Below are 27,730 nucleotides of genomic sequence, written 5' to 3'. Positions count from 1 at the left end.
ACAACTTCACTCATAGTATCGAAATCGCATTAAAAAAAAAAAAAAAAAAAAAAAGAAAAGGGAAATAAAGAAAAAAGTAATTAAAAAATGTAAAATAATTTGCAGCCAATTTAATTACCACAAAAAAAAATTGGTGTTGGAATTATAGTGTTCCTAAGATTAATAACATAAATTAAAAGTAAATGAAACAAAATAATCAAAGATTGTTTAAACTATTTAAAAGATCATAAATTAAAATATGTTCGATTCTATTTTTTCGGATTATATTAAGTGAAATGATTTTGTGTTCGTGAAATACTTAATACTTAACCTCACAAAGTCAACACAGCATACCATACATAAACGACTATTAACAACATTTGTAATATGTATATCCTTATATGTATATCCTAATATGTATTCTTTTCACACACACTTGCTAAGCATCTGAAAGAAATTTTACAATCTCAGACCATACTGACTCGCGTGCAGCACCCGAATGGTTACGGTGCGGAACCGTAACTATTCGTGTGACACACATTAGTCAATAGTGTGCTCGAAAATCTTCGGCTGAGAATTCTCAAGACATTACTTATTCGTGTGCTGCACCCGAGCCATTCATGTGCGGCACCAGACTGGTTACTGTGCTCCGATTGTGGTGCAGCACCACACTGGTTACTGTGCAGAACCTGACTGAGTCGTGTGCGCACATCACTCAGTCGGGTGCTAACTCAATTTTCTTTCATTTTTTTCTAGAACCGTACTGAGTCGGGTGCAGAACAGTAACCACTCGGGTTCTAATCTTTCCGTGTAGTTACTCGAGCGCATCAGATTAATATACAGATGGTTCAGCGTGGTGTCTTTGTTATGCTCACCCATAATCTGACAATTACGTGGAGGAATTTCCTTAATCTGAAGGGCTCAAAAAAAGCTTTCCATTAGAAAAATAAGTAGAAAACAATGCGGAATTTCAAAAAACTTTATTCATGATAATTTGTCAGAAATAAAATTACCTAAAAAAAAAGTTACAATGAGATTTTGTGATAAGTCTGATAGTTTCGCCAAGCCACGTGTATGCAACCCTACGACTCATGGTAAAAACATTGCCCTTGCCACATAAAGACTATCTTAGTATCCTAACTATACAATATACTATTTCGTGATTCTTGAAAGATTCACTTCAAATAAAAAATTAACCGCGCTCGAGTAAATCCAGGTGACGTTTTTTTTTTTCAACTTTGTGACTCTGCTGTTTTCTCAGGTCAAGTGCAAATTGTCAGATTATTAAAATATACACTTTTCTGCATGTAATTAACTCACCTTGCCTTATTCTGCCGCGCTCGAGTAAATCCCAAAATCCCCGCTTGGGCTTCCCTACTATAAGCGCTTGTATCTTTTATCAAGTGTATCTTTTACTTATGGAATCATTTTTTCTTCTGCCAAAAATAGAAGCTATCTTATCCATTAATGGTTTAAAGTTACTTTTCACATAGTAATTATAACTTCATTTTTAAATAAAGTCAGAGCAGTATAACTTAAATCTTAGTTCATTAGCTACAACACGCTATTAATCAAATTTAGTTCTATCGTAGCATTTAGAAGATATTAAAAGTTAAAGCCTCGAAAAACTTTATTTCGATATTTTTTTCAAATCCATCGAACTGTTTGAAAAAATTATCGAAGTGACAAGTTAAATAGAGAAAATTGAAGCTAGTCGCACGAGTTTTAAGACATTCAATAGAAACGAGCTATCATTTTTGGTTCAAAAGTTATTTGAAGATAAGTAGACACGAGATGATTTGCTCAAAAATTTTAAACCACTACTACTTTGAAACCAACTAAGTGATTGGGCTCATCTTCAAAGTTGGTTTTGATTTTCGACCAAAAAATGAGTATGCCAATTTTCATTTGATTCCATTAATGATTGAAAACACTACACAAAAAAAAAGGACTTCTTGACGCAAGAAAAATTTTGCATTCCGAAATGAAAACAAAAATTACCTTAGAATTAGAAAAATTTTTTAGCGCGAGAAATTTTTTCTCGTCCGGAGAAAATTTTCGTTTTCAATTCATAATGCCAGAAATTTGTTAGGACAAATAAAAATTTGTCGCGCCGATAAATCGTTTTATTCTGTGTATCGACGCCAGTCTGTTAAAAAAAAAATATAGATTCTCATAGCTGTATGCGTAAGATCTATGCTTAACTGTAGCACTTTCTTATAAGACTCATTTATTCTTATTAAAATTTCTATGAGAACCTATTGGATTCTATGAGATTTTTTAAACAGGGCACAAGGCGCGTTATATAGGTGGTGACAAAATTATTTGAAAAATTCACTATGAGCACAAATGCAATAGCCAGATTTCTAGGTAATCTACTACTACTACTAATAATAATGATAATAATAATAGTAATTATTATTATCAATATCATTATTATTATTAGTATTAGTATCATTATTATTAGTATTATTATTATTATTAGTGTTATTATTATTAGTGTCATTATTATTATTATTATTATTATTATTATTATTATTATTATTATTATTATTATTATTATTATTATTATTATTATTATTATTATTATTATTATTATTATTATTATTATTATTATTATTATTACTATTATTATCATTATTATTATTATTTTTATAATATCAATGTCATTTATATCACTATAATAATATCAATATCCTCTTTCCAATAAAAAATTAATTATTAATTCACTACAATGACTAGATTGTGGTATATGGACGTTACCAGTTTGACTAGAAATATTTTTATAATAATGTATTATTTGCTTTAGGTCTTAAAAATTATTGGACGTTTATTAATTACTGTTAATAATCTTACTCTGGCACTTTCTATCTAGTTTAATATGACCTGGTTAAAAATACTGATTGAAAAGAATTGAGAAGCGGTCACTCCATGCAAACTGTATATCTATATATACAAACAAAAGAATTTAAAATTATTGACAAGACCCTAGCGGTTTCGATATCACTGTGGAATCGTCATAAATTCACGCTAAATGAAACATGAATTCATCGTTACCGATGCGTCAATAAGTGATTTGACCGTCATTGATAGGTGAAGTTGTGAAAGATAACAATTATACTTTCACCGATAATATTCGGTTATTATGCCACACAAATACGAGTATTTTATGGCCAAGTCACGCAAAAATACGCTGGACATATCGGTTCAATTACTGTTAATCTACCGACTGCAGATGCACGCAATACCGTTTTGCGTAAGTTAGCTTACAGTGTTTTGACCGATACTTCACCTTCAATTTACTTACTAAGAACTAGCATATTACGGTAACATTGCTATTTTATCACGATTGATGACTTACAAATATTGCACTTCGACCGGTAACTCACCAACATTTCACGCGTAAGAAACCATTGCCTTATCGACACTTCACCATTGATTTACGGACACTTAATTTATAGACTTTAAATTGACCGTCGAAATACCAAATTTTGATAAAAAATCACTATTTATATACCATTGAAATACTTTTCTTTGTTGGTTAATTTCACCTTAAATCACGGCTAGTAACCAAATAAAAGACAATCAAATTATTACCTAAGTTTTTCGAAAGTCGTAGCATGATGAAGCTACTAAACAAAAACCTAGAAAGCATGATTTCTTTACTCTAAAGTAACGTCTATTAACCATTGAATCATTCGATATAGACAATGTACCTATCGTCTTAAGCTTTCACAACTTCTCTTAGTTTCTACCATCGAATGACGGTGGTTTGATAGTTAGTAGACTTTCTATTATCGGTAAAGTAAACTCACGGTTACTTCACCATCATTTCACTATACTTTAACGGTGATCACAAATCCGCTAGAGAATTCGAATTTCATCGTTTTTAATTCTTTTCAATCAATATTTTTTGAACAGGGTTTTTAATTTTTTTCACGTAATTTAGTTTACCATAAGGATCAAAAACTTCTGGAGATCACCTATGTAGCTGGATCAATTGGTTGGGTCATATATCTCAATTTTCATATGTTTCAAATTCAAATCAGTTTTAAGTATTACGATAAAAAAATATTTTTTTTTAAATTTCGGTATTCAATTTTTGCGGGAACCTCAGTCAGAATACTAAATTTTTTTCATTTGCGCTTACAATATCTCCTGAATAAATGAATCTTTGTGAATGGGTCTTACAGTCATCTAAGTAGTTCATAAATATTTAGGTATTTTCGAAGGGTGAAAGTGATCAATCTCACTAGTTTTTGAGCCATTAAGAAACTGATGATATTAAATGTTTTTTAACTTACGCACACGCTAATGGCCCAATATCGATCTTATTCTCTAATCATATCTAAAATTAGATGCATTTTTTAAATTGTCGTTAATCTTACATAAATCGATTAGCTTGTTTGAGAGATTTTGTCATTTCAAGTGAAAAATATTTCAACAAGTACCGTCCGTTTACCGTAAAATACCGTACGTTTGCCGTAAAACACCGTATTTTACTACAAATTGCGGTATGTTACCGTAATTCGAATTCGCCAGGGCTTGCTCTATACGTTCCTTGAAATACAGACAACAGCAATTCTGTTGAATAAAAATTTCTTAGTCAGAAATCACATTGAAATCTAACATTTTTGTAAAATGTTTAAACTAGGAGATGTTTTTATTTCACAAATTGTAATTTTGCTACCCAATCCAATTAATTTAGGAGTATCAGGGAATTTAAATTCTCTCAAACAGGCGCCCGTTAGATTTCATCGAGATCATCTAGACATAATTATGCTTTTTTCTAAAATAACAGACCTGTAACGAAAATTCTCGCAGAAAATTTTCAGCGGACGTGCCTATACATTTAATATAACAGCATTTTTATTATAAGACTAGAATCTATGGCATATTTAGCAGCAGTCAAAGCTTGCTAGCTTCTTATCGAGACTGACAACAATTGTCGGATTCATTTCCATATTGCTACAAGCCTCTATTTAGTTGAGGTGACTGTTCTCCATCGCTATGAGCTTGCTCTGGAGTGTATGGTTGCATTTCTTCGTCTCTTAAACAAGCTGACTCCGAGTGTTTATTTAAGTATGATTTCAATGCAAAGGTCTTATGACATCTGGAACATTCATAGTTTTTATCTGCTGAGTGAGTCTGCATGTGAGCACGGAGATTTGATCTGTCCGCAAAAGCTTTGCCACAGTGGGCACATCCATAAGGTTTTTCACCGGTATGGCTCCTAAGATGCCCCTGAAGCAACCAAGGTCTAGAGAACATTTTACCGCAAATACCGCAACTATGAGTGAGCTTATGAGTAAGTACATGCATTGCTAAGGCAGGCATGCTTACATAAGCTTTGCCACAATGAATACATTTTTTCGCTGACTGAGAATCAAGACTTCGATGTGTTTGCTTATGTCGTGAGAGGTTGGACGACGTAGCATACTGTTTGCCACATTCTGTGCAGGTAAACTTTGGTTTTTCAGTTTGTACTGGTTCTGCCTCTAGAACTGCCGTGCTGTTGGGACGTCGTTTAGATCTTCCATCTGATACGAAAAAGGCTTCGTATGTATAAGCGACCGTTTTATTACTCTTGCTTACATTGTTGCTGCTGACAATGCTATTTGAACACGTTTCAGCACTATCAGGAGGAAGAGATTCTAGACTAGGTTCTTGTTTATTGGAAATATTATGTGAAGGAACTGATACTACTACGGAAACTGGAATTGGCGATGGTTCAGGAGACGATGATACTGCAGTAGCTGATGAATTAGAAGATGCTGGTGGCAGTGATAAAGTATGTATAAATACCGAATGACTTGGTGCTACTGGTGATGCACTCAAATCTAAAATTGCTTGAGCAGCTGAGAGTTCTTCCTCAGGAGAATTTCGTAAAACTTCCACGTTCGGTTGCAGGCTATACGGACGGTAAATGTCTTTTTTTTTCGGTGGAAGTGATAGCGCGGTACCTGTACTTGTAAAGCACATTGATAGACTTTTTGTACGAGATGGCACACCCGGTATACTTTGTAACGGTAGCAGAGAGCTAGTGCACTGTTGTTGATGATCGTAATGTTCTGATGAAGAATCCAATAAAGGTCGAGCTAATTCTGCTGCTGATCGTAACGTTGCATATTTTGGTGGTTCATCGTGATTTAGCCATGGTTCATGATTATAGCCTAGAATCAAACATAAGGCAGCTTAATACTTGGAAATAAATCGACAAATTTATATATTATATATAAGACCGATTGAAAAAAAAAATCAACTATTTATAATTTTTTTTTTTTTAAGGACACACTCAAAAGTTTGGGTACTATAAAAGAAGACGTCTATTAAAATTTGAGCCCTTAATATAAATATAAAGTACTCCCTGATTGCAATTTTCTATTTTCCATTTAAATAACCCGGGAAATTTTTTTTTTTAAATTCAGAATTTTATAACTCATTCGCTAATTTGTACCGAAACGGTCGATTCGATTTTATTATCAATATCTTATCTGTTACTAAGTTTTTGAAATTCGGCGATGCTCTTTAGTTATTTGCATTTAAATGTTAATTTCTTAACAAAAAACGAGTTCTGAACATTCTTTACCAGATTTAAAACCGAAAATAATAGATTTTTAGACTAAAAGTCATTTATATAAAATTAACAAAGCACTCGAAAAAAAAAAATAATCTGCTTCTTTACGTTGAATTGCCTGTTAATAGGATTTATTTTTATTTAAAATTGCACCTGGACTACTTTGTATTCAGCCCAGTTTTGGTCGAATTTTGTTTACAATAGCAATTTACGTTCAAAGAGCACTACAATAGCATAGCTAGCTCTGCTTTAAAAACACTTGGCTTTGTCATTAGAACCACGAAGAAGATTAAGAATACTAAAACTATTAAAACCTCGTATGCATCACTTGTGCGCCTAAAGTTAGAATATGCATTTATTGTATGGTCCCCAATATATAAAAAAACATATAATTGAGATTGAGAAAATACAGAGGAGATTCCTTAAATATCTATCTTATAAAATAAATGGCGTATACCCTGAAATGGGTACTGATTATTTACAATTATGTAACGATGCTGATGTGCTGACTTTGGAGGAGAGGAGGAGTTGTGCTACTATTTTGTTTGCAAAAAATTTAGTTAGAGGACTTGTTGACTGTCCAAGGCTTCTTTAACAGATGCCTATACTGGTTCCATCATGTAACTTAAGAGTTACTGACCTATTATATACACTAGTAGCTAAATCAGTACTGGCACAAGCTGTTCCACTATACAGAGTAGCACATCTATGTAACCTGATTATAAAGGGTAGTAATCGAGCTTGTGATATATTAGGATTCGATCAACCGCTATCTATTAATGATTTAGCATCTGTTCTAACCTCACTAAGAAGTTAAAATTACTCTTAAGACCTCGGATATTATGTAATTATGTAATTGTGTAATTTATGTAATTATGTAATTCATAATTATTAGTTATATCTTAATATTACTGTATAACTGTTCTTCTAACTGTATGGCCTTGAACAATTACATTATTCTAAGTAAGCGTTTTATTGATTATGTATATCTTATATGTTGTCAATAAAAATGTATTTAGTCGCCTTGTCAATGACATGTGCTGTTGGGCCTTTGTTTAAATGAATAAATAAATAAATAAATTAAGGTACTTGACCACCTTGGAAAGCTAAAAAATACAACATTTTCAAGAATTTTTTTTTCAGGCCCTGTTTAAGGAATTACGATCATTTTTTTCTTTAAGCTTTTTATCTGAAGCTTATAGAACATAAAAATACTTGAGTCTTTTTGAATTTCTTTTTTTAATAATTACACAGGAAACGCCAAAGTCGAGGCCTCAAAAAAATGGTGTCCCACGACAGTTAGTCTTAGGATTGATAAATTTCAAACAAAAAACAAAACGGCATCTTCAAAAGAAAAGTTCCTTACGTGACAATCTACCACAATTAGCCAAAAATACAAAAAATAAACGAAATGGCGGATGTTTGAATAAAAATTTGGGAAAGACACTCCTGCTTTTCACTATCCTCTGCAAAAAAAATTCTATAGTTTGTTTTTTTTTGGCAAAATGTGGTGTATTGTCATTCCGGGTAAAAATGATTAGACCTGACCATGCCTGTTCATGTCTGAAGCGTTAAATACGTTTAGGCCTGATCATACCTATTCATGCCTGTTTATGACTGATCCAGCCTGATTTAAAGCGTTAAATTTAAAATCTTAGTTATAGTTAAGTATAACTAACTTAGTTATAATTATATATAGCTAACGTAGTTATAATTATACATAACTTATACAGAATTTCATATAACTATCAATCAATAATTAATAAATTAGATATAAAATTTTGTTGATCAAGAATCTATCACGTGTAAGATTTTATTCCTTGAAATTCATACGAAGCTAACTTTTCAAGTCAATCTCTTAGGTCAACAGGTAGTGGGTTATACTTCCCAGCCCAAGGTCCACGATTCAAATCCTGCACATGCCCAAATTTTTATTTTTGTAGAAATAATTATGTATAATTGTATATAGTTATACATAATTCTATGTAATTATATAGGGTCATTTTTTATTTATAATTTTTTAAAATGTAGACAAAGCTTGGAAAAAATTTTTTTTTTCATTTTGGTAAAGATTATGAGCTTTTCGGAGCCTTAAACGTGATCCTTTAATTTTTTCAAAAATTCGATCAAGTGAAACAAGAAAACGGTTGGTTGGATTGATTTGGCTCTTTGTAGAGTTTTTGTGGGCATATCGAACTGTAAAATGCATACTTAACTTTATTGATTTCCACAATATTTCCGATCCAGCACTTAATTTTAAAAAATAAAAAAACCACCAAAAGCCCTTTTTTTGTTGCATTTTTAAATTTATGTGACGAAAGGAAAAAATTTTTTTTTCAGAAAAACAATGGCTAATCATTCAAAGGAATTTATTTAAGTTTTTGAAACCCACCATTAACTTTCTGTGCGATCATTGGTTGCTGAGATATCGATAATCAAAGACAAAAGGATCCTTTTCCATTTGAAGTCCGATATCTCGGTGACATGTGAACGTATCAAGGTCTATAAAAAATGAAATTAAAGCTGAATAATGAAGGTATCCGATGCTTATAGTGGTTAAGCAAGAAAAATTTTTCTCACGCCCGTAGACCAAAAAAAAAAAGTAAAAAAAATTTGAAAATTTTTTTGTCGCTGGTTTTTCTAAGATTACTCAAAAACCGCGACGCTAAAAATTGTTGAAGTTTTAATCCAAAAAGGAGACACTTGGAGCTACGATTTCCTTTTTTTTAACTTCCCGCTAAGAAAATCGACGATTTTAAAAAATTTCGAGAAGTTATTGTTTTCACCCCGATTTTCGAAAATCGAGTTTTCATCAGATGTCGACGTTTTGAGGTCCTAGGAAGCTATTCTGACTATTTTCAGAATGATGTCCGAGTGTGTGTGTGTGTGTGTGTGTGTGTGTGTGTGTGTGTGTGTGTGCGTGTGTGCGTGTGTGTGTGTGTGTGTGTGTGTGTGTGTGTGTGTGTGTGTGTGTGTAAACTCTTCGTAACTTTTGAACTAATGAATCGATTTGGATGGTGGCAATCGAAAGAGCTTGTTGGCCATCAACTTTCCTGAAAATTTCAGATTATTTGATCGAATAGACTCGAAAATATTTGCGAATTACGAAAAAAAAAAAAATTTTTTTTTAGTTTTTTCTTGATTTCTCAAAAACGACTTATACGATCGACTTCAAAATCTAATCAGCTTTAGTACTCAATAAAACGCGTCAATTGCCACCTCAAACATCAAAATCGGATAATTCGTTCCAGAGTTATCGCGGGAGAAAGAAATGGTGAAAAACGGTTTTTTCTAAATATTTTCGAAACGACTGACGCGATCGATTTCAAATTTCAATCAGCTCTAGAATTCAATAAAACGCGCCAATTGGCAAGTCAACTATCAAAATCGATTGATTAGTTCAAAAGATATCGGCGTTGAAAAGTTAAAAAAATAACATTTAATGTTATTTTTTCCGGATAAATCATAATATAACGTACTAAAATGTGCCTAATATCATACCAACTCATCTTTTTTATGGTTTCTTTTGATCATATAATGTTATCGAACATGGTTTTTAGTTTAAATCATATTATCAACAAAAAAATCGATAAAACGTAGTTTTTAATATTTTTATCGGATATTTCATATTTTATTGTTTCTTACATGAGTCAAAACTTATTTAAATCTTGATTTTGATCCCTGACATTGATTTCTGCCTCAATTCACTTATTTTACTGAACATAGTCAGGAACTAAATTTTAAAAACCGCTTCATTGATGATTTTCGATTCTTAAATTTTCAAACTTCAGCATAACAGGTAACTTGTTAGAGCTTGAAAAGATCGTAAAAAAACAATTGCATGTGATAGCATTTTCGAGCTCGAAGAGCTCGAAAATATATCTACACTAATGTTTTCGAGCTCTTTGAGGTCGAAAACAGCGGGAAGTTTTGGGGCTGGCCCGCAGGGTCAACCGACGCCCAGATTTTCTCTTCCTTGTACGACCATTTCTCTCGAAGTTACGGCCTGTTAAAAATCACCCGAAAATTTGGAATTTTTTTCTGATCCTTTAATTTTTTCCAGTAGTGTAAATTAGTTAATCAATGTAATTAAACATTATTGAATAATTTCTTAATTTTTTTTTTTTGTAATCAAATTTTGTTTTTATTAAAAACCTGTTTATTTTTATATTAAAATTGTTTTACCAACGATTCATTTAATCCTTTCAGTATTATGCTAAAATGTCGTAACTAAAATTTTTCCAAATTATTAGCGGTAATGTTTTTAATGTAAATTCTGTGTTTAGGATTTCAAAATGTGAGTGATTGTCAGGCCAATGTGGCCGAATAGATGTGAACAAAGTAAATATAGCCTGGCAAAGGCTGGGATGGCTTAGTTGGTAATTACCTTTAAAGCTCTCGCGCGACGACGAATCGGTCTGGATTCGGTTCCTACGTTAAAACAATAATTGTTTTTTCTCAATTTATTTTAAATAAATTATCTTATTGAGAAGCTTTTCCATCTCTTAAAAATGCTTCAAATAAATTATTAATGCTTCAGATTAATATTATTAATTAATTAATTATTAATGCTTCAGAGAAATATCTGCTTTCATAGTAATTGGTTACATAACATTTAATCCAAAAAATAATTGTTTCGATAAAATAATAAAAAAAATTTTTTTTTAATTTCCCGCTAAAAAATTGTTAATTTTCAAAAATTTGGAAAGTTATTGGTTTCACCCCGATTTTCCAAAATCAATTTTTCATCAGGTCCTAGGAAGTTATTCTATTTCCAGACGGATGCCCACGTGTGTGTGTGTGTGTGTGTGTGTGTGTGTGTGTGTGTGTGTGTGTGCGGATGTAAACCTCTCATATCTTTTTAATGAATGAACCGATTTAGATAGTTGAGATGGCATTCGAAAGATTCCTTCTAAACTTAGATTTTCAGAAAATTTTAGATCATTTAGTCAAATAGACTCGAAGAGCTCGAAAACAGTGGAAAATTTTAGTGAAAACCCGCAGGGCCAACCGATGCCCAGATTTTTTTATTTCAGATAAGCCATTTTTTTTATAATTCAAGACTTTATTTATCATCCCTAACAGTGTTTGTATACTTATTTTTCATAGCAAGTTCACAAGAAATTTCCAAAAATAGACTATTTTTTTAGCCTATGAACTAGACTACACCCTTAAGAGAGTACGTACGTATGTGTGTAAATATTCTGTAACTTTCGAACGGATGAACTTATTTGCCTTTTTAAGGTCGCGATTGAAGCAGTTCATTAATTCCAACAATTTTTGAGAGATTGAGCATCAGTACAGTACGTTCGGGGATATTTCAAAAATAAAATTTTTTCAACACTGTTTTTTCTCGGATAACTTGTAACATACTTTATGGATTAATTCTGAAATCTAATCAGCGTTAAAGCTTTATAAGCCGCGTTGAATGCCATCTCGACTATCAAAATCGGTTCAACCCATGTAGGAACTTACAAGCTCTGACAACGGGGCTAAGCACGGACCAGGACTGGGTAACCCAGCTCTGGCTCCCCAGTGTCGGCCCTAGCTAAGGCCCAGGACTGGGCAACCTAGCTCTGGCTTCCCAATGTCGGCCCTAGCTTAGGTCCAGTCGTGGGTAACCTAGCGCTGGCTTTCCATCCTTGGCCCGAGATTAAACCAGAACTAGTAAGCCCAGCTCTGGCTTGCTAGTGTCGGCCCTAGCTAAGGCCCAGTCGTGGGCAACCTAGCGCTGGCTTTCCGCTGTTGGCCCCAAACGAGACCCAGTCATGGGTAACCCTGCTCTAGCTCTTCAATATTGGCCCAAGCTTGAACCAGAACTAGTTCACCGAGCTCTGGGTTTCCACGGTAGACCCTAGCTAGGACCCAGCTATGAATAACTTCTACCCATACAGGAAGCCCCCGAGTTGAACGACGGGGCCATGCCTGGGACATTATTGGGAAGCCCGTCTTGGCAAACCTATACTGTCCCATGCCTGGGCCATAACTGGTTAATTAGTATTGGCCATTCCAATGATTACCCAGGCTTGGGCCAAGACTGAATACCCTAGCTTTGGCCAACCCTAGAGTCACCCTAACATGGGCCAAGATTGAATAACCTAGCCTCGGCCGTTGGATGGTTACCCTAACATCGGCCAACACTAGATAACCTAGCCTTGGCCAAGCCGAGAGTCACCCTAACTTGGGAATTATGGTGGTAGAGTAAGATAATTAAGCTGGGTTCTTGATAAATAATCAATTAAATTTAATAAATTTTATTTTAAAAAATTATGTAATTATAATATAAATAATACGAAATTATTTTTTTCTTTCTTAATCGAAAATATAAATTAAATTGCTCTTTATATTTCATAAAACCGAGTGGTTGTAGTAAAATGAACAAGTAGAACATATAAAAGTTTCAATTGAACGTTAGTAGGTTCGTCCAGTAGCCAGCGTTCAAACCCAGCAATCAGAAGGACGGCAGTTCGCGCCCAGAGCCCAGCAGAATTTTCACCGAGTTTTTTTCACGTTATTTACTTCACTTAAATAGTTTAAACGTTAATGATCACAAACTCTAGTACTTTAATAATAATAAATTTTTTTTTTTAATTGAATTTATGTGTTTTTTCGATGCATGGGCCAAGTCTGGCAAGCAAGCATGGGCCAGGTCTAGCAAGCAAGCATGGGTCAGGGCTGGCAACCAGGCTTGGCACCCAGTTATCATTCTCAACTTCTACCAAGGCTGGAACAAGGCTGGCTTACAAGCTTGGTCCAGAGTTCAACATAGTTGAACCAAGCCTGAGCCAAGCCTGGGCCCGTCGTACTTTCCTATCTGGGAAGAGAAACCGTTGCTGAAAGAATTTCTAAAAAATATTGTTTTCTAATGAAATCTGAATTGTTGAAATAATTGATGAAGGTGTCTTTTTCAACGTTAGCGATTGAAAAGCTGCGTCGAATGTCACCTTAAACGTCAAAATCGATTCATTATTTCAAAAGATATTGGTGATTAAAAATACGAAAAATAACGATTTACTTCAATTATTCCGAATATCTCAAAATATTATTTATCAAATGTTTCAGAAATGTTACAGGTTAGAAAACTGTGTAAAATGCCTTTTTAAACGACAAAATTGGTTCATTATTTCCAAAGATACTGTCGATAAAAATTAAAAAAGGTCATTCGGCAGCCGAAATGGAAGTAGATTTCTCATTATTTGATTATTTCAATCTTTCAAATAAACATTAATATCAAAATAAATTTTTTTTTGACATGCTTAGAAATTTCCAAGGTTATAGAGCAAAAAAAATGTCAGAAAATTGAAAGTTAAATGCAAAAAATTTAAGAATTAATATCAGAAAATCAAAAAAATTATCGGAATGGTAAGTAAAATAACGAAAATTGAAGTTGAAGAGAATCAAATTATCTACGAAGAAGTATTCTGTGTTTTTTAGTATAGGATTAACAGTTAATACAAAATTAAATAAAATAATTTTACTTGAAATTTTAATTATGATAGATCTGTCATACTTGAAATCAGTCATGAGAACTGTCAATAAAACAAAATTAAATTTACACACTTGAATTGAAATAATTAGATTTTATGAAACTTACACAGCAACAATATAAATTCAATGAGTTTCATAAATTTACTAATGAATCCTATAGTTAGGATTCTACAAAATCTATTTTTTGAATATCTTTTAACTCGCGCGATGCATTGATTCCAAAATCTATTCAGCTCTTAAACTTTGTAAGCTGCGTCGAATGCCACCTCAACCATCAAAATCGGTTCATTCGTTCAAGAGAAACCGTTAACGAAAGAATTGTAAAAAATAATTTTTTTTCAATTTTTCTGAAATTTCTCAAAAACATTTTGATAAATCAATTTTAAATTTTGATTGACTCTAGAACTTAATAAAACGCGTCGATTACCACCCCAACCATCTTAATCGATGAATTCGTTCGAAAGATATCGTTGTAGAAAAAATAACCTTTTTTATTTTTGTTTTGTTATTTTTGGATCACAAATAAATGATTTTTATCATGGCCAAGTAAAAAAAAGTAATTTGGTCAATAACGGACACCCTAATATGTATATATATTAAGGGTGTTTCAGAAAAAAAAATTTTTTTCTTATGGTCTCAAAAGTTAGTGTTAAGTATAAAAACAATCCTCCCAAGAAAGCAGCTCGAAATCTCAATACTACACGGAGAGAAAATTATAGAAACAGTTACAATATATTATGGGAATGGTTTCCATACTGCATGGTAACCGGTTTTTTTGAAATGTTGATTATAGGAACGGCACCCATATATATTGTGGTAACCATTCCTATAATTATGGGTATAATTCCCATATGGTATCGGAATAGTTACTATGTACCTATGGTAATGGTTACTATAATATTATGGTAATCGTTACCATAATATTTAGAAATTATAATTATTTTTTTTTTCTATAGAATTTTTCAGTGTAAATTATTATGAAGTTATTTATTATTATTATTATTTACAAATTAATTTTTATCTGACCAAAAATAATATTTTATTGTAATATAGTTTCACAAAAAGATAAAATATACAAAAAAAAACGCTTATTACAAAAAAAAAATTATTATAATTTCTAAATATTATGGTAACCATTACCATAATATTATGGTAACTATTCCCATAATATTATGGTGACCATTCCCATAATATTATGGTAACCATTACCATATACGCTTAGAAACCGTTACAATGTGGTTATAGGATTGGTTCCTATTTGCTTATGGGAACTATTCCTATGAGTATGATAATCATTACCATGATTATTTCACATGCGATATGAGAACTGTTACCATAATGATCGGAATTGTTACCATATTTATGGAAACCTTCCCAGAAAGTATGGGTCTATATCCCATAATCCCAAGTAATCATTACCATAACGGTATGGGATGATATTTCATAAACGTACTAGGAACAGTTACTATAATTTTTTCTCCGTGTACTAAGAGCTCAACGAATATTTATTTTCCCTTTCAAATTGCATGTAAAAAATTTTTTTTTTGAAAATCGAAGCACATAGTCTTGTAGGAAATTAAATTCTTCACAAAAAAGCTTCTGACTGTTTTCTCCGGAGACCTAACAGACAAAAAGTTATGAAGCTTTAAACTATATTAAATAGTATAACTTCATATTTCCACTGTATTAAACAGTTTTTTAAATAAAAATTTAGGTTTTTTCATCTGAACTAATGTTATCTGTCAATTTTTTTTCAAACACATGGGAAAAATTTTTATTACTTTCAAAACAAAACTTTCTTTTTAATATTTTTTTATTATATAAATAAACATGAACACACACATCTGTGCGTGTGCGCACATGTGTGTGTGAGTATGGACACACATATGTGTGCGTGTGTGTGTGCACATGTGTGTGCGTGTGAATGGACGTATGTGCTCACATGTATGTGTGCATGTGTCCATGCGTGTATGCGTGTGTGCGTGTGTACGCACGTAGGCACTTGTGCGTGTGTGTGTGTGTGGGTGTGGGTGTGTGCTGAAAAAAATATGTATTACCGTCGTTGATTCTTAACTCTATTAATACACATTATTACCCTTATTATGACTCTGAAATTATTCCTGTGGCAGCCACAGAAATAATCTGGGCCTGTGATTGCAACAGGAATAGACCTGTGACTGCAACAGGACTAATCTTGTAGCTGTAGCAGGAATATCCTCTTGCAGCCACAGGTTATTCCTGTTGCAGCCACAGGATCATGCTACTGGAATGTTCCTGTTGCAGCAACATTTCTTTTTTTTTCGTGTACATAAATAAACTTTTGAACTAAATGTATTTTCTGACTCAACTCATCGAGCTGAGTTAAGAGGTAGCAATTTTTTTCGAAAATTCCATTATGAGGACAAATACTATGTATAGATTTCTATTAAATCTACTAAAAAAAACAACAAATTGCTTCATTATTTTTTTTTTGTTATTGTTTATTACGTGAATTTTCGCAATGAAAGGTGCGAAATTACTATTTTTGAGCTTGAAGAGCCAAAAGCTGTATTTACAATAATGCTTTCGAGCTCCTTGAGCTTGAAAACAGCGGGAAGTTTCAGGGTTAGCCCGCAGGGTAGAGTAAGGTAAAAGTCACCATTATGAGACAATGTCTCCATTTATGATACACAACTGAAATATACGATAAAAAAAAGACCAGGTAAACTAAAATATAAAAAGGTCATTCGGCAGCCGAAATGGAAGTAGATTTCATAACAATAAAAAAAAACTACTAGGATCCACAAAAAAAAATCTGTCATTACACAGATTTCCGCATCACCCATGAGGTACCGTGTAGTTTAATGCGTTCCCCTTTTTTTACGTGGTGGGTCCCCAGTAGGCCTATGCCACGCAGGTGAAAGGAATGGAGGTAAAACAAGCAATTAAAGCACTCTAAAAGTGGAAAAAATAACTTTATTTAATTTTGATTTTCTCTTTTTAAATAATCATTTGATTTAAAAAAAATGCGTATGGGATCTGTCCTGTTCTCATGTGCTCATTTTTCCCACTTTCCTTTCCCTTTTTTTTTTTTTTATTTCTTTCCATTATTTCATCACATTTATCAACTTTTTTTTTCAATTATACCTACTTTCCTTTTTCTTAATTTTTTTTTTTTATTTCTTTTCATTATTTCGTTACATTTATCAACTGTTTTTTTTCAATGATTTCTTTATCATTTTCAAATATTGTCTTATCATTTTTTTTTTGACGTGATAACGTCTTATAAATTGATGAACACTTGCAGCGCATACGAAAAAGTGTCCCGTTCCGCCTGATTCTGTGCGTGCGAGCGAGAGCGCGCAAGAAGCGATAGAGAAGGACGATAAAACAAACGATAGAGAGGCCTAAGCGTATCAATAAGTCCTTTTTTTTTTGTTAAAATAATTTTTAAATATTCAAAATTTTTTAATTTTTAAGTACAAAATAATGAGAATTCAATGATATAATGATTCAATTTAATTTTTAAGAGTGACATTTTTGCTCCCTTCCCTCCTCTCTACGTGGTAAAAGCCTACTGGGGACCCGCCACGTTAAAGAAAGGGCACGCATCTTACTACACAGTACCTCATAGGTGATGTGGAAACCTGTGTAATGACAAAATTACTGACTAACTGATGTTCTTATAGATAAAATAATAATAGATAATATTTAGCGCGTTATATCCCATATATATATATATATATATATATATATATATATATATACATATATAAAATTTTGAACCATATGCATTTTCTGAATTCGCTTGACGAGCTGAGTCGAAATATAGCAAATTTTTCAAAAGTTCCGTCATGAGGACCAATGCAATAGTTAGATTTCTATGAAATCTACTAAAAATTTCATAATTGGAATAGCGGAATAGGACATAATTTTGAGAATACACATATGATTTGGTACTGAAATTGAAGCTTATTTCAAGAGCTTTTAGATGCATTTTACAGAATTTCAATAAGTTATCCCATTCAAAAGTTATTTGAGTAAGGAAGTGAAGAAATATGAATTTTTATGATTTTTAAAATTTTGAAATCCTCGTATTTCTAAATTACTTGACCGATTAAGCTCACCTTCGAGCTTGACTTTGGTATTTATCTGTAGAATAAGTATGTTGAGTTTGGTAGAGATCCGTTGTAAATTGGGGACGCTATCGTCCTGACAAGCCGCGTTATATCCCATATATATATATATATATATATATATATATATTAAACCGATAGTTTGAGACACCGATTTTTTTGGTCGAAAATAGGTTACATATGCCTCGCAGAGTCCCATGCAAATAATTTTTTTTTTTTATACATTTTTTTTTGCGAAATATACACGGAGACAACGAGTCTCGAAAATATAGTAATAATTACAATATTTTAGTAAAATTTACTAACAGAAATGAATGAATACATCTCATTTTGTAATTATTCCAAAACGTTTAGTAAAATTTACAATTCAGTAATTATTACAATATGCAGAATTTAAAAATTCCTATACGTAATAGATTTTTTACTATCATGATTGAATTTTTTTTAAACAGAGTTGTAAATTTTATTACATTATTTTTTAATAAATACAATACAACGGAAAGTATATTTTACAAAGTGTTACGTTCTGGCTCTAATTAAATTTTATTTAAATTTAATTAGAGCCAGAACGTAACACCTCCCGACTTAAGTAAGTTGCGGCGCTTTAATAAAATCGGTGCGACTTCTATTATAAATAAAGTGGCTCGATATAAATTTAAATTGATCATGTGACTGACTCTATATAAACCAAAAGTTAAAATCAATTATGAATACTGTAAAGAGGAGTTCTTGGCTGTAGAATTTAAACCTATACCTGAGACACAATGTTTATAAAGTTACTTAAACTTAGTAGTATGAAACTAAACGTTAGTATCTAGGAATTTAATTACCTCCCGACTCGGTCGTTTGGTATTATTGAAATGATTATTCTAAATCCGTATTGATATACGTCCGCCTTGCGGTAATTTTTAAGTTACTCGAGAAGTAACTGCTTAAGTCGTAATTCATACTGAATAATGAGGTAGCTACCTCCCGACTTAAGTCAGTTAGCAACTCCTATATTTATCTGTATTTATAATAAACAAAGTAATCAACCTGACAGGTCTAAGCCGCCTAGGCCAGAGCGCCAGGTGGAAAAAAATAGAGATCTCCGATGTAACTATTGTGATAAACGCGGTCATTTCGAAAGAGATTGCTTGCAGAAGAAAGGATTGAGTAACAACAGTAATAGTAAAATTAACAACAAATACAATAACGTTGACCGGAGAAACCGTAATGACGGTAATAAAAACAAACTTCGCGGTAACGAAAGAAAACCCGAGAAAGACCGGGAAGAGTGCCCATGCTGTGGGCAAATGAATCACAGTTTGGCAAATTGTTTTAAATTTGCAGCGCTTATGCGAACTCGTTATGGGCCGTCGGGAAACTCCAAACTCCCGGGGAGAACGACGACGGGTCCCACGGGAGTCCGAAACAAGTTCAAAGCCCGCCGAAAAATCCTTTCGAGGTCGCGCACCAGTCAACGTCGCGACAGTCGTAATTAATTTAAGGAAAACCGAGGTACCGGCAATTTTGGTCAAAAGCGATGATATAAAAAATTATGTAACGATCATGCTTGATTCGGGTTCGGAGGTAAATATTATAAAAATTGGCGCGTTAAATAAACCGCAAGGCATCGACGAAGAACATAAATTAGCGCTATTGGGCATAAATAAAGACCCAGTATATACGGTTGGTAGAATCCACGTAGAATTATTCGGCTACAGTATTGAATTCAATGTGGTGGAAGACGACTTCCCCACAGTTCATCCCGCTATTTTGGGTGCGAAATTCTTTAACGAATATGGCGCTAGATTCTTCTTCGATCGCAAATTATTTACGTTTTACGATGTCGAAATCCCGTTCTTTGAAACGGAAATAGAAAAATTGCCTCCAAGGTCTGTTACCGTGATTGAAATTAAAACCACTCCCGATTCATCTGACTATGGCTATGTACCTCGAATATACTGTGCATTCGAACTCGAAATCGGAGGCACATTTGAAACTAATAATAACGGTAGTACGCTCTTACGGGCTTACAATAATTCTGATACTGAAATTTCGATCCCCAGGCCTGTGATCGATTTACAATCTTCTTTATGGCGGAATGAAAGCGATATTTCAATGAATTTAAAATCAGTAAATGTAATTGATGATTTTCCATGCGAACCTCAATCAACTGCTATTGATGCAGACTATGTGGAGCCTATCAGGGCTATTCGTAACTCACGATTATCCAAAGACATTGGGTCGGGAATCGGGGAGGAATTAAGAGGTTCAGGGGTCGTAGAGTCAAGGGTATTCACGATCTTTGAAAATAATAAAACGCCGGAGCGGGCACAAGAAGTGACCAACTCCGTGCACGTTACCGAAGATTTATCGGATCGGCAGCGCATGGAAATCAAAAATCTGATTTTTGAGAATCAAGATTTATTTTATTTATCTGGAGAGAATCTCGGTTCTACAAACGAGATTTTACATCGTATAATAACTACGGATGACCATCCAGTATTTAAGAAACAATATCGCTTTCCTCCCATACATAAAGAGGAGATCTCGAGACAGGTCAGAGAATTAGAAGAAAAGGGTATTATTAGACCCTCAGAATCAGGTTATTGTTCCCCGATTTGGATCGTTCCTAAAAAGGAAGATTCTTTCGGTAATAAGAAATGGCGTATGGTAATCGACTTTCGTGATTTAAGCGAAAAAACTTTTACAGTTGTTTACCCTACTCCAAATATTGTTGATATAATCGACCAGATAGGCGATGCAGAGTACTTTTCAACCTTTGATCTAGCGAGTGGTTTCCACCAAATCAAAATTCACCCGGACGATATACATAAGACAGCTTTCTCTACGCCAAACCAGCATTATGAATTTGTTAGAATGCCGTTTGGGCTGAAAAATGCCCCTCCGACATTTCAAAGATTAATGAACAAGGTTTTGGTGGGACTGCTTGGCAGAGGTGTCTTTGTGTATATGGATGACATTGTCGTCTACTCTAAAACATTTGAGGACCACGTCGCAAAAATTAAAGAGTTGTTTATTTGTCTACGTAAAGCGAGTTTGCAATTGCAACCCGATAAATGTAATTTATTTTTAAAAGAAATTAATTATTTGGGACATATAATATCGGGAAATGGCGTTAAACCGGACCCTAAGAAAACCGACGCGGTCGAAAAATTCGCGATACCTACGAATGTTAAAAAGGTTCGGGAATTTTTGGGTCTGACCGGGTATTATAGAAGATTCATTGACAACTACGCGAAAATAAGCAAGCCACTAACCTCCCTGCTACAAAAAGACGTAGTATTCAAATGGGGTCAGGGTCAATCGGAAGCGTTTGAGACGCTGAAAAAGAAACTTGTAGAGACGCCAATTTTACAATTTCCGGATTTCTCGCGAGAGTTTATCATCACAACTGATGCTTGCGATTACGGAATCGGGGCGTGTTTAAGCCAAGGAGAAATAAATAAAGATAAACCTGTGTCTTACGCGTCTCGCTTGTTAAATTCAGCCGAACGCAACTATTCGACCATCGAAAAAGAAATGCTCACGATAGTCTACGCGGTAAATAAATTCCGGCCGTACATCTATGGAAGTCAATTCACGTTAGTTACTGACCATAGACCCCTCACATGGGTTAACTCGGTATCATCACCAAACTCTCGAATAGTGAGGTGGCGATTAAGCATGGAAGACTACATGTATAAGGTAGTTTACAAGCCGGGTCGCGTAAATTCAAACGTGGATTCTCTCTCTCGAAATCCGGTTGACGAACCAGAGGAGTTTACTCCTGAGGCACGGGTCGGCCCGATACGGAAATTTGATCCAGATAAAACGGCAACGACGCCGGATGAAACGAGCGAAGATGACTCTACCCCTGGGGTAAAACGGACGAGGAAGCAGTACGATCTTAGACGCAAGGTACGCGTTCTTAACGATCCGGAAAACAATGATACCGAGCCTGAGCAGGTGACCCCTCCAGTCCGATTCGTATTTAGACCCCGCGAATGGCCCTCAGCCCCACCTGTGCCAGAACCAAATCAATCGCTCGCAAATGATCATCAATCTGCGAACGATTCTAGCGACGATGATGAGGTGGTGGTTTCGGATAACGAAGATCGAAGTCGTCACCAGATTATTCCCGAGTCGGACGACGAACCAATGATGGAAGACGTGGACGCGAACGACGAAGCTAACGGTAATGAAGATGATATCGGAGAGGAGCGTCTCCAAACCGATGGAGAAACGTCGGAATCGGAAGACGATAACGTCCAAGGTCGCAAAGACGTGGATCAAGAAGACAGCGATGAAGGGGAGTATGCCCCGGTTCGTCCACGAGCCAGGCGAAAGCATACTACTCCCATGACGCGAGAAATAGCTCCGAACGTTCGCGAAACGCGTGATCGGTTGTCAATGCAATCAGATAATGTACTAATATTCACTAATGTAAAAGGGAAACCTCGTGACGAAGGAAGCAAGGAACTTGCTGACGTCTTAGAAATTCCCGCACAACTAACTTTCTGTCGAGCTACTGTAATACCCTACAAGGGAAATAAACGCTGTATAGTAGCAGCGCCTAAATACAGAGATACTGACCTCGTATCGGTCGAGGATATCCGAGAGACATTGGCTTCTGTATATAATATAGTAATGGAACTAGATCTAGAGTCATTTAGTGTGGCAAAAACTAGTAAAATAGATGATATAAATTGGCTGACAATCCAGGAGGAATTAATTGATGCATTTACGGATACCGAGGTTAAAATAACTATTTGTCTTAACCTCGTGCGTATCCCAAATGAGGATGAAAAATTAGAAATTTTGGAGGAACACCACGGTTCAGCCGTGGGAGGTCACAAGGGAATGACCAAAACGTATAAAAGAATACGACAAAATTTTTTCTGGCCTAAAATTAAACAAGATGTTATCAATTATATTCAAAAATGCTTGGATTGTCAACTGAAAAAGTTAATTAGAGTTAAGACAAAGCAGCCAATGGTCCTCACGGATACCCCTGATGCTGGGTTCGACAAAATCGGCTTAGACATTATGTACCCAACGCATACTTCTGCGTCTGGAAATAAGTACATATTAACCATACAGGATCTCCTGACTAAGTTCTCGATGGCAATCGCTTTAGAGCAAGCAACAGCCGTAGACGTAGCACAAGCCTTAGTAAATCGTTGGTTTTGCTACTTCGGGCCTCCTAAGGCCATACTTACTGATCAAGGAACAAACTTCCTTTCGAGCCTACTTAAAAATATTGCAAAAAAATATAAAATCAAACAGTATCATACATCTGCATATAGACCTCAGAGTAATGGGTCGGTGGAACGATCTCACCACGTATTACAAGAATACTTGAAAAATTATATAGGCGAGAATGAAGACTGGGACGAATGCCTAGACATAGCCTCATTTTCATATAATGTAAGTGAACATGAGGGTACAGGATTCACTCCATATCAACTAGTATTCGGGAAATTACCCCGTCTTCCTTCTCGCATACAAACTATTGAAGAACCTAATGAGACGTATGCAGGTTATTTAGAGCAATTGTTTAGACGGATAAGACAAGCAGAGGTGATTGCCAATGAGAACTTACATCAGGCTAAAGCTAGATCAAAATTTTATTATGATAGGAAGATAAACCCACACCAGTTTAAACCTGGAACTAGGGTATTTGTACTACGGGAACCAAGGAAAAGTAAAGGAGACCCGCAGTACACCGGTCCTCATCGCGATCGGTCGAAACGAGACGGCCGAAGTAGATATAGATGGGGTGGTGAAAATGGTTCACCTCAACAAGCTAATAATATCTCGTATATAATTTTCAGATGACCGGATTGGTGATACTGCTGGGACTCCTTCCCTTTTCCTTAGGCCTGGTTGGATATGACTGCAGCGGGTCGTCAATGAATATGACTACGCTATCACTGTTAGATGTAGGGGAGTGCAATTTCCCCGCAAAGAAAGCTGAAACTGAAAAGGTAATCGTAAGCCTATTACAACCGGCTGAAATAATTCACGCTCACGTGATCGAGTGTAAGATATTGATAAATAGAGTAGTGCAGCGTTGCGGAATGCACTCCCATACATCCTCCGTGTTAAACGGACGTAGGGAATACTATTTAGATATGGATTATACTAGATGTAAGAAAATGCACGAAACAGGTGCAATCTGGCTTTACGATCGAGTCCACATGATCGACTTGAAAATGAACACTACAAACTTTAGACAGAAGATATTAGCCGGCGATCATCATATGGACGGTACGTGTGCGGAAGGTGTCTTTAGTGATTCGTGGGGTACTTGGAAAAAAGTCGTAGCCGATGGGTTATTTGAAATATCTCTTTCCGATTATGAAACAACGCTGAACACTAAAACTAATCAAGTGATTTTAAGATCGGGAACGCGATGTGACGCGCAGAAACTTTCTTGCGTTACCAGTGAAGGTATGACAGCGTTCTGGAGCGAAACTCCAAAAGACTCGTGCCTTATGAAATACGCGTTGCTCTACCCCGGATCGGCTACGAGAATCATCGGGGAAGAGGGACATCCAGTTTATAAAAATGTTACGTTCCCGTAATATTTTATTGATTAAATTAAATTAATTATTTTTAATTAAATAATTTTATACAATGAAACGGAAATCGGTTATGATAAAAGAGTCGCCGTGGCTCGCGGGTAGGCAAAACAGATGACGATGCATGAGACCCGGGCTACGACGATTCTCTCACAGGGAACCTGAGATGCAGTGTCAACATTTTGTCAACTCTGTTGGCTTTATTATATTTTTATAATGACGAAATAGTCAGTCCTTCGAGAGAGCTCATGGAGCTCGAACCTCTGCTCTCTTGCCTTAATAAATTACAATTAATCCTAAATTAATCCAACCTTATTTTGGGCTGCCATTAGGCAGCCCAATACCCTACGACTCCATGGTTATTTTGGGCGCTGCTACCGGCAGCCCAATAATCCAAAAATCATCAATTAAATATTGGGCGCTGATACCGGCTGCCCAATAATTTATCTAGTCCTGGACACCGCCACCGGCTGTCCAGAATTCCTCAAATCCTGCATCCTCATAAATAATATGGAGACCAGATCGCGAACATATTTTAAAATCGCGAAAATCAAATTAAATTAATAATTAATAAAATAATCGACGACCACGGCCCGCCAGGGGTCTATAGACACTCTAACGAGGCCAAACCTGGATAAAATTAAATAACTAAAAATTATTTTGATTTTTAATTAATTTTGGGTAATTTCCCAAAACGTACGTTCTGGCTCTAACTAAATTTAAATAAAATTTTTTTTGGAAATTTTTTTTTTGAAGTCTCGAATTATTTATTCGCCACGGTGGGCGAATAAACGGTTCGACACTTCTTAGAATTATAATAAAATAATCGACGACCACGGCCCACCAGGGGTCTATAGACACTCTAACGAGGCCAAACCTGGATAAAATTAAATAACTAAAAATTATTTTGATTTTTAATTAATTTTGGGTAATTTCCCAAAACGTAACAGTGGTGCTGTGCCCAGGATGGTCTTAGATTATTTGTAATTATTAAATTGAAACCTTGTGACCAGCGATGATTTGTGATGATATGTGAAAGTTAATTTTTCAATTACAATTCACGAACGTACAGTTATGTTTATTTGTGATCTTCATAGTATTTAAATTTTGGTGAAGTGAGTTGAAACTAATATTTAAATTCATTTATAACTAAAATATTTGTGAAGTGACATTTGTTAGCGAAAATAAATGAAAAGCTGACGTTTATAATGATTTTAGTAATCTGGTGACTATTCATAGGTGATTGATGAAACTAAACGTGTAAAAAGAAAAGTTCTATAAAATAAATTTTTAAGTGGATGTCAATTTTAGAATGTGTCTGAATTGTAAAAACTAAAATTGACATCCACTTGAAAATTTATTTTATAGAACTTTTCTTTTAACACGTTTAGTTTCATCAACGACCTTTAAGGTGTTGATTAACGTAGTTGAACTCGACATTCCAACTGTTTCTGCTAAACAGTGGAAGTCTTCAAAATTAATAAAAATAGATAACTCGACGTGTATAAATTTGATATTTATACACGTGAGTAAACCGATTGTAGGTGACTTGACATCATACGTAGAGCTGGAAGCACCATTGCTGATTATTTTGGAGAATTCATTTTTCACACCACAATGTTCTTCCGTCAGGCTCTGATGGTGATATTCAAAATTTGCCTAATCAACCTTAACGTTAAATAATTTTTAAGTATATAATATTCTTATTGTCAGATTTAATCTCCAATAATTTATATTTATCCGGAGGTTCTTTCAATTTTATCTTAAATACATCTTTCTTAAATGCAGTCATGTTGAAACAAAATCGTAAACAATTTCTAATCATTATTGATAGGTCAAATATACCTTTGATATAAAAAATAATGTAAAATATATTTCTTATAAAGTCTGAGCCTAAAAACGTAGAACCACTAAATTTATTCATTCCTTTATTACAATAATGCTTATAAAGATTTTGTTGCCTTTTATTTCGTGGATTATTTCCTTTTGAAGCAACTCACGCTGGCAAATAAATTTTTGAGCCCAATGACTGACCGTAATTATTTTTTAATTTACTCTCCATTGAGCAGTAAAATAGTTCTGTATTTTTAATTGTTCTTAAATTCACAAAATCAACGCGGTCATTTTTACACGAATGCTCAGCCTCAAAAACTCTATTGGCTCGGGCTGGCATAATTTCATTTTCCGTGGTTGCGGCAACAACAAGCTCGTCAACCCGGTTGTTTAAATTTTCGGCTCTCAATAAACCTTGAGCAGACCGAACCAAATGAGCTCCTGACATTACAAGTACAGGCAGCTCTTTATTGACATACGCGTGACTCGAATTATTATTTAAACAATTTAAATCAATCATTGGCTTCAAATTATATGAATTTTCGTTAAAAATATTTGTAAGTGGTGCGTTTTCAGGCACAGCTTTATTTGAATCTAATACTGCCTTCTCATGGACAGTTTTAACTCCGTTAGATCCTTTTGATCTATTGAAAATTCCGGAATGAGTTTTTGAATTTGAATTCTTCCGAAATTCACTTATCGCAGCCTCGTTTAAAAGACGGGCTTTTAGTTTTGTAGATTCCGATTCTACTACCAGTAAAGTTCTACATCGGCTCGATTCTTGTTCCCGAAACGCAAGTAATCGAGCGCGTAAACGATTTTGTTTCGCCATTACTGTTTGGAGTTCCGTCTCCGATATCGGAACATTTAATTGATAGTTCATTGCGAATATTTACTACATATTCCAATGTAAATTATTATAAGCATACTTATTTATGCACATTTCTGAAATATTTTATAACAAGGTGTTGTCGTGAGTCATTACCGGAAACATTTCGCTATTTAATAATTTCCTATTAATAACCGGTGGTCGGCAAATATTTCAATTATGCTAAAAAAATTACTTGAGATCAGCTTTGAGACCTGATCGTGATATAACGACTACGTCTTGGTTTCACAATATACCTGGACATACTCTTCGTTAAATCAGCGACGAGAATCTCAAC

The 27,730-nt window shown here is 34.4% G+C and overlaps 1 protein-coding gene across 1 annotated transcript in view; it reads right to left on the bottom strand.

Annotated features, from left to right (window-relative positions):
* Positions 1–2,408: 2,408 nt before the first annotated feature.
* The window catches only part of LOC103572478 (transcriptional repressor scratch 1), a gene marked incomplete at its 3' end in the record, with an annotated part of 43,500 nt that continues 18,178 nt past the window's right edge, over positions 2,409–27,730 (bottom strand). The window contains exons 2-3 of the mRNA XM_014441379.2: positions 5,021–6,152; positions 2,409–2,424 (exon numbers count right to left, since the gene is read on the bottom strand). Coding sequence (XP_014296865.2) covers positions 2,409–2,424; positions 5,021–6,152 — 1,148 coding nt within the window. The remainder of the gene's footprint in view (positions 2,425–5,020; positions 6,153–27,730) is intronic.

The sequence above is a fragment of the Microplitis demolitor genome, chromosome 4, assembly GCF_026212275.2.
Source record: "Microplitis demolitor isolate Queensland-Clemson2020A chromosome 4, iyMicDemo2.1a, whole genome shotgun sequence".
NCBI classification, from domain to species: Eukaryota; Metazoa; Arthropoda; class Insecta; order Hymenoptera; family Braconidae; genus Microplitis; species Microplitis demolitor.
The sequence above is the reverse complement of the archived record's forward strand: the minus strand, read 5'-3'. Positions and strand labels throughout refer to the sequence as shown.